The following is a 7,578-nucleotide window of genomic DNA, read 5'->3' as shown; positions in this document are numbered from 1 at the left end:
GCGGCGAGCGAAAGGAGGTCCTTGCTCCGTGGTGGAGCGGTGGGATCGGTGGCTGTCGGGTTGAGGGCTGAGGCGGCGGCGTGGGAAGGAAGGAGGCGGGTGGCGCTCGAGAGCCGGGAGCGCCGCTGGCTGCCGGCCGACATGCTGCAGGGGCGAGTTCAACGCGCCGGGAGGGCTCCGCTGTCACGGGGCGCAGCCTCCGTGGCCGACTCGACCGGCGAGCCGCATCGGCAGCCGCGGGGCGCGATGCAGCGCCGCAGCCTCTCCCCCTGGTCTCTCTCACAGCCGCCGAGTGCACAACCATCGCCCGGCCTCTGCCCTTGGCACGAGCTGGCGCCGCCTCGGCCGCGTCCAGCTGCATGGGCTCGGCACGCGCGGAGCGGAGCACGCGCGCCCGCGCCAGGTTCGGGAGGTCTGCATCCGGCAGTGCGGGGAGGCTGCTGTGGGCAATGCGCCCGGGCTGCGTCCAGCGGCCGGGGGAGCTGGTCGGCCTGAGGCTGCGCAGTACCGGCGTCAGACCGGTCGACTCGGGAGGCTTTGCAAAGTCGGTGCGGATGCTCAGCGAGCGGCGCGCCCGGATCTTCACGATCGGTGAGGGTGGCTTGGTGGACATGCTGGGGCGTTCGCGCTGCGAAGCCTTGAGCCCTTTCTGTTTCGCCGCCGGTTTGTCACGCCAACTCCCGCGAGATTGTCTATTTGAGGGGGTGGTGGGTTCAGAATGTCGTGCTTATTCTCATGCAGGCGCAACGCCGTGGCCGCCGTGCTTAGCCGTTTGGTCGTGCCAGTCACTGTGCATCGGGGTGTAGGGTAGATGTGTTTGTAGAGAAACAATGCGATCCCTGTGTGTGAGAGAGATTTTTTTTAGAAGCCAACAAGAAATGTGTGACACACAGTGATTTGGGCTCGGCAGCTTGTCGACTATCGGCCGGAGCCGGAGTCGGAACCCTAGCCGAGATGGTCGTCGAGGGTGTCGAATATGTCATTCGACATTCGCCTCGCTAGTAGCCGGAATCGACTTTTTTGGCTCCAGAGGGCCAGGCCACGGCGTTGGCATTGGACGAGCGTGCGTCCGGGGTGGAGTGGCGGCTCGCGGGTTACGGTAGGCTACCGGGCGGGAGCAAATCGGCTCCAGTCGGCAGCTGGTCTCGAAACTCGGTGCTTCCTCCTAAAAAAGATAGCAGACTCGAGACCGCGGTCGCCGTCATGCCGGTCGTTACCGATCTATAGGTGGCGAAGGTGGTCTCGAAACTCGGAGTTTCTTCCTAAAAAAGAGAGGAGAGTCGAGACCACCCTTGCTCGATTCAGGTATGCCCGAAAAAATGGCGACCGTTACACGTTTTCAGAATCAGATCGGCCAATCACGTTTCAGATTGGCTGATCTGAAATTCAAAGTTCTAAACTACCGGCGGTTTTCATTGATGAAATTCTTGCAAGGTAGTTCAAGAGGCGTCTCAGAGTCAGAGGGTGGACCCTCTGAATCGCCAAGTCAGGGGGTTGGGCGAGCCTCAGAGGGGGGTCTGATGACTCAGAGTCCCTTTAAACCTCTATGGACCATGTGGTAAAATGTAAAAACTCTCGGGGAGGATCCTCGAGCAGCCTCCTCGACTGCAATCGACGTCTTCTTCTGCCGATCGACGGTGCGCCTGGGCGCGGCGCTGCCGCCCCGAGGACACCCGTGCCCTCTGCCCCAGCGCGCGCGGCGGCCGCTCGCTCGCTGACTGCACGCGCCCGCACAACAGCCCACTGCAGCCCGCACAACAGCTCACTGCAGCTCGTACATGTACTTACCGCCCTGGATCGTCTCCGGCGGCCAGTAGCCGCGCGTGCCCGACTTTTGCTTCACCTCGCCATCCTTGGTTGTGTGGGCGAGACCCATGTCGCTGATCTTCACCTTCCCTCGATGTCGAGCAGCACGTTCTGCGGCTTGAGGTCGCGGTACAAGTACTTGGCGTCGTGGATGGCTTGCAAGCCGCACGCCATCGAGGCCGCGTAGTACTGGATATGCGACGGGCCCAGCTGGCGGCCGCGCGAAACATCGTGTGGGTGGTTGTGGCAGCACCCCATCTCAGGGTCAAGTCGGCAGGCTTCGCAGATAATTCGCTTGGCCTCCTCATCCTCCAGGGGCTTGCCGTAGTCGCTGGGCTGCAGCCCAACGTCCTCCGTGTGGAGGAGGTGGCCGCTTGTGTCAGCCTGGGTCGTGCACGTGTCTGGGCATTCCTGCATCACCGCGTCCAGCAGCGAGCATAACGTTTGAAGCCTTTGGCTTGCTCGCAGGTGGGTTGAAAGCCACGCTCGCAAGGCCCGAGCTCCGTTGCAGGCGCGAAGCCCTGCGGACCGACCGCCGCCACGAGCGCAAGAAGCATGATGCGCACACGCAAAAAGCAAGACCAACGCGATGACTAAGAATTCTTAAGATGACTAAGAAATCTACGACCGTGTGGTGTGCCGGTGATAGTACTAGCACGCGCCAGTTCGCACCTGTGTCGAGCCTGTCTGCTGTGATAGAGAGTTCTTTTGTTTAAATTCTACGAACATAAGCCCCTCTCACAGCAGACTGGCACGAACTAGCACCACAAAAGGCACAGCAGACAACGGCCCCTTATGGGCCGTCGAAGAGGCCGTCATACTCCTCCGGCCTCGCCCCCCCTTCCCAACCCTCCCCTGGCTCAGGCTCCTCATCCTCGCGGCGCGCAGTGCGCACCCCGCCCCGCGAAGACGAACCCTTCCGTCGGCGTGCCTCGCGGGACTGCCGCCCGCTGCCGCCGCCCTTCCCCCCCTCCGCTGCCCGCGCCGCCTTCTCCGCCGCCCGCGCGGCCGCCTTCGCCTCCTCCGCCGCTAACAGCGCCTCCCTCCGCGTGACCCCTATGGGCCCCTTGCGCATCCAGGAGAGGTCGCGCGAGCGACCTATCCAGGGGTTACTCGGATACGGCGCAACGTAGCCGCTGCGCAGCTCCGAGTAGTCGCCAAAGCCCCCCCCCAAATAGCCCTCCCCTCCCAAGCTAGCGTAAACTAACCTCAGGTGCTTCTTGGTCGGAGGAGGAGTCGTCGGAGGAGCGGTCGGACCGCTCGCGCTTGTCGCGCCTGATGCGCTCTGCGAGGGGGCCGGGGTCGTAGTTGTCGTGCTCGAGCGTCGGGTAGGTAGCGCGCCTTGCGACCTTGTCGGCCGTGCTGCCGTCCCAGTACAAGGTGTACCAGTCGCCGCGAGGGTAGAACCAAGCGGTGACCAACCTGTACCGTCCGAGAGCGGCCGCCTGAGCAGCCTGAGCGGCCGCCTGAGCAGCCGCCTCTGCAGCGGCTGTCGCCGCCGCAGCCTTCTGCGCCGCCGCCTGTGCGGCCTTGGACTTCTTGCCTTGTTTTGCCTTCTTCTTGGTGCCCTTCGAGGTGTCATCAAGTGACTGGCTGGCCCGCCAGAGGTCGTGCTCTGGATGACTGGGGCAGGGCGGCTCACGGGAGGAGGAGGGGGACGAGGGCGGAGGCAGGCACAGCTGCTCTCCGTTGACCTCGTGTTGGTGGCAGAACCCGATGGTTCCGTCGCAGCCGCGCACTGTGTCATGGGGGTTGTAGATTTCGAGAGGGAATCGAGCCAACGCTTCCGAGAAGGCGAGAGGAAGACGAGTAGATCGCAGACAGTAGATGAAGTCGACGACGCAGCCGCCGCCGCGCCGCCGCCCGCCCTCGTGGCCACCGTAGACGCGGCTGAGGAAGAGGTCGGCGGTGCGCCCGCTGGGCGGGCAGGCCTTGAAGAAGTTGTTCAGAGAAGTGCGAGTGTTGAGGCCGCGTGCAGCAGCCTGGATCTTGGTGATGAGGATCGTGATGATGATGGTGCCCTTGCGCAGCAGGAACGCGCGCATGGCCCGCTGAACGCGGGTCGCTGCGGCGTCCTGTGCGAACCCCCATTTCTTGTTGGCTTCTTGTGTGTGTGTCTCGCGCCTTGCGGGGGGGGGGGGGGGGGAGCGGAAAGGAGGAACCTCTTCCCACTCTTGGAGCGCCGCCACTAGCACCCAGAGCGCTGCAAGAGCAGCGCCGGGCAATGACGGCTTACCGCCCACCCAGCCCCCCCTCTCCGAGCCCTCCGAGCCCTCCGAGCGAGCCCTCCGAGCCGCGAGTGAGTGTGTGTGTGTGACCGATGCGAGTCGACTGACCTGGTGTGTGTCGCGTGTGGTTTCGTATCAAGAATACTCACACTCACGTAAACGCACAACCCCGGGCCCGAAATCGCACTCACCCTCCGAGCCGCCTCCGAGCCCCCCGACCCCGGCTCGGCAGCTCGCCTCCGACCCCTCCGAGCACTCCATCCGAGGGCTTGAAGGGCTCGGAGGGCTCGAAGGGCTCGAGCTTACGAGCCTGAAGGCAAAATGCCCCACACCGACAAGAGAGCGGGAACCTTGATAGAGGCTCATTAGGAGGTGTGCCTGCCTTCCACCATCGCCGCGCGCGCGGCGATGCCGTCGACTTCGAGCTCCAACCAGAGCGGCGAGCGAGGATCCGGCGCCGAAAAGGACGAGGGGGCGACGCGGCGGATGCAGCTGTGCGTCGCCGCCCGCCTCCACCTCCTCGCGTGCTCAAAGAAAAGGCGACAGAGGCCCGCTCGTTAACCGCTTTCTCGGGTGCCCTGCAGGTCCCAAGACCAGCGCGCCGTGCTCGAGGCGGTCTACGCGATGGAGAAGCTACCCGACTCGCGCCTGCGCGAACGCCTCGCCACCTACCTCAGCTTGTCGGCGCGACAGATCCAGGCGGCGGCCGCACATACGCCACGTCGCTCACCGCCGGCCGCACACTCGGACTCTGCGTCGGCGGAAGAGGGGGGGTGCGCACGGCGCGACCTCTCTCACCTCCCGCCGCGCGCTCCGCCCGCAGGTCTGGTTCCAGAATCGGCGGCAGCGCTCCAAGTCCAAGGAGCCTCAGCTGTCCCAGCCTCCGCTCCTCGCCGGCCACGACCAGGTCCTCTCCGCACTCTTCGACGTGTCGGAGGGGGCGCTGCCTCCGGAGGTGCGGGCGCGGGTGGCGATGGGCTCGCGCTGCGGCACCGGAGGCGACCTGCTCGCCTCCTCCGCGGTCGCGGCAGGCCCCGCCGCCTCCCCCGCCGCCGCCGCGCAGCTGTCTGCAGGCGCCGGCGGAGCGATGCCGCTCGCGGCGGCGGCGGTGGCGGAGGAGGGGGCGGGGAGGCTGCCCTTCAACCTGAGCTTCGAGTGGGGCCTCCCCTCGGCCGGGGCCTTCCTCCCCTCCCGTGGCGCCGCCCCCTCCCTCGCCGCCCCCTCCCTCGCCGCCGGTTTGGTACCGTCGCCGCTCGACAGCCTCCAGCCTCTCCCGAGCCTCGGCGGCGCGTCCGTCGCCCTCGGCGCTGTCCCGGCGACGCTCGGAGCGGCGTGCGGGAGGGAGCCGCACGCCGCCGAGCCGACCTCCGCCGCACCCCCCTCCTCCCTCCCCCAAAGCGGCCTGCATGCTCCCGCGGCACCGCCGGGCGGGCGCGTCGGCCCTTCGGCGCCTCTCGCTGCGGCGGCGGCGGTGGGTGGGGATGGGGGCGGGCTGGCGCCCCCGCCGCCGATGGTGCTCGAGGCGCAGATGGGCTACATCTGCCACGTCCTTCGCCTCGCGGCGATGGACTACTCCCTCGTCTCCGCCTCGGCGCCCTCCTCGCTGCTGCAGACGTACGCGCCGGACGGTGCCGCCGTGCTCAACTCGCTGGCGTGGTGCTTGCCCCGTCGCCTCGACCCGGCTGGCGTGAGAGCAGCGCGCCTCTTCACGCCTGCAGGGTGCGAACAGGTGCCGCTCCCTCCTCTCGAGCCCGCTCGTCGACATCGTCGCATCCACGCGCGAGGCGGCTTGGTTTGGCGGCTCCGACGAGCAGGCGGCCATCCTGCGCCGCGCAGGCAGCAGCTTCAAGGCCATCGTCGGAGTGCCGTGCCTCGAGTCGCCGGGCATGTGGGGCTCGGACGGGCAGTGCGTTCGGCCGGCTGAAGGCGCCGTCCTCGGCGTGCTCGTCCTCTACGCGACGCACCCCATCCCGCAGACGCAGCAGACAGCCCTCCTCCTCTCGCTGCTCGGCTCGTCGATCGCCGCGGCCACCCTCGCCGCCCCCGCGCAGAGCCGCACCCTCTCGCCCGCCACGTCGTACTCGCTCCACCCGCAGCCCTCCGCCTCGTCGGCGCTCGGCTGGCTCCTCCTCGTCGCGGCGCGGGTGGTGCAGGCGGACGCTACATCATCCCCCTCCCGTCTCCTCACCTTCCCCCACCTCCTCACCACCACCATCCCACCTCCTCTTCATCACCACCCCCCTCCTCACCACTCCCTCCTCTACTCCGGTGCAGGCGGACGTGGCGGAGCACTGGCGAGCGGAGCTGGGTTCGGCGGGCGTGGCGATGAGCGCCGAGCGGCTCCTGATCGCTCTCTCCGTCGGCTCGGGGCCCGGCCGGGTCACTCTGTCGACGGGGGCGGACTCCGAGGCGGGACCGCGCCCCTTCTCCGTCGCAGATGTGTGCGGCGGACTCTTCATGCTCCGTGGTTGGTCCGTGGCAGGCGGACCACCCCTTCTCTTCCCAGATGTGCCGCGCGGCCTTCTACGCGGGGAAGGTGTGGTCTGGACCCTCACCCCAACCCCTCCCTTACCCTAACTCTAACCCTTCTACGCGGGGAAGGTGGTCTGGACCCTCACCCCAACCCCTCCCTTACCCTAACTCTAACCCTTCTACGCGGGGAAGGTGTGGTCTGGACCCTCACCCCAACCCCTCCCTTACCCTAACTCTAACCCTTCTACGCGGGGAAGGTGGTCTGGAACCTCACCCCAACCCCTCCCTTACCCTAACTCTAACCCTTCTACGCGGGAAAGGTGGTCTGGTGCAACGCGACGCACCCGTCCGGCGTGCTCGAGGGCGAGCTCACCCTCTCCCCCCCCCCCTCGAGGCGGGCCATCAAAGAGTGAGGAGGCGCTGATGTGCATGAGCTGCGCGGTAGGCGTGCCCCTCCCCCTCAAGACAGCCGTCGGCATCCCTCTCTGCTCCGCGGCCAGCCCGCACGCCGACGCGCTCGTCCTCTACTCTCTCCGGCCGCTCAAGCAGTGCCCGCTGACCACAAACTTGCTCACGCACCTGCAGCTCCTCGCCACCGCCGCCGACGTCTGCAGCGTCGACGCCGAGGCGAGCGCACCAGACTCGCCGGGCCCAAGGCCGGTGGCGGCGCGTTTGCGCTGCGACTCTCTCCCAGTCGCCGCTGTCGCCGCGGGGGCGGACGGCGGCGACGGCGGTGCACGCGGCGGTGTGGGGAGCTCGGAGGGCGGCGGTGCGGCGCAGGGCGGCGACACGCGGGCAAGCTTCAAGCGGGCTCTCTCGCTCGGCGCTTCGCTCGACACGCGCGGGCGCCGACGATCTCGACAGCTGAGGTTGCGCCGAGAGTCGCGTTTGGGGGACGCGGAGGCTGTCCGAGGATGTAGGCTGGACGATTTCGATTGCGTGATCGCCGGCATCGCGCACGCGGAGAGCGCGCCGGTGGCCACGCGGTTGCTTCTGCGCCGGCTCGGCCGGCGGGCAGTCTCTTCTCACTCGCCGCCGTCGTGTCTCAGGCGGCCAAGGTGGTGTGCGCCGG

At 67.4% G+C, this 7,578-nt stretch overlaps 2 protein-coding genes across 2 annotated transcripts in view; one reads left to right on the top strand and one right to left on the bottom strand.

Moving 5' to 3' along the window:
• Window positions 1-1,887: 1,887 nt before the first annotated feature.
• On the bottom strand, window positions 1,888-2,223 carry EMIHUDRAFT_250318 (hypothetical protein; the record flags this gene model as incomplete). The annotated part of the gene is made up of 1 exon (XM_005757440.1): window positions 1,888-2,223. The coding sequence occupies one exon, from the start codon at window positions 2,221-2,223 to the stop codon at window positions 1,888-1,890; it is 336 nt and encodes a 111-aa protein (XP_005757497.1).
• A 2,175-nt stretch (window positions 2,224-4,398) lies between these two features.
• EMIHUDRAFT_471257 (hypothetical protein) overlaps window positions 4,399-7,578 on the top strand; it is a gene marked incomplete at its 3' end in the record, with an annotated part of 3,757 nt that continues 577 nt past the window's right edge. Inside the window, exons 1-6 of the mRNA XM_005757439.1 lie at window positions 4,399-4,528; window positions 4,619-4,733; window positions 4,858-5,753; window positions 5,785-6,181; window positions 6,309-6,570; window positions 6,901-7,481. Of these exons, the coding sequence (XP_005757496.1) occupies window positions 4,443-4,528; window positions 4,619-4,733; window positions 4,858-5,753; window positions 5,785-6,181; window positions 6,309-6,570; window positions 6,901-7,481 (2,337 nt within the window). The 5' untranslated portion in view covers window positions 4,399-4,442. The remainder of the gene's footprint in view (window positions 4,529-4,618; window positions 4,734-4,857; window positions 5,754-5,784; window positions 6,182-6,308; window positions 6,571-6,900; window positions 7,482-7,578) is intronic.

Source organism: Emiliania huxleyi, assembly GCF_000372725.1.
Source record: "Emiliania huxleyi CCMP1516 unplaced genomic scaffold EMIHUscaffold_904, whole genome shotgun sequence".
Classification (NCBI taxonomy): domain Eukaryota; phylum Haptophyta; order Isochrysidales; family Noelaerhabdaceae; genus Emiliania; species Emiliania huxleyi.
This window is presented reverse-complemented; position numbering and strand designations above follow the sequence as displayed.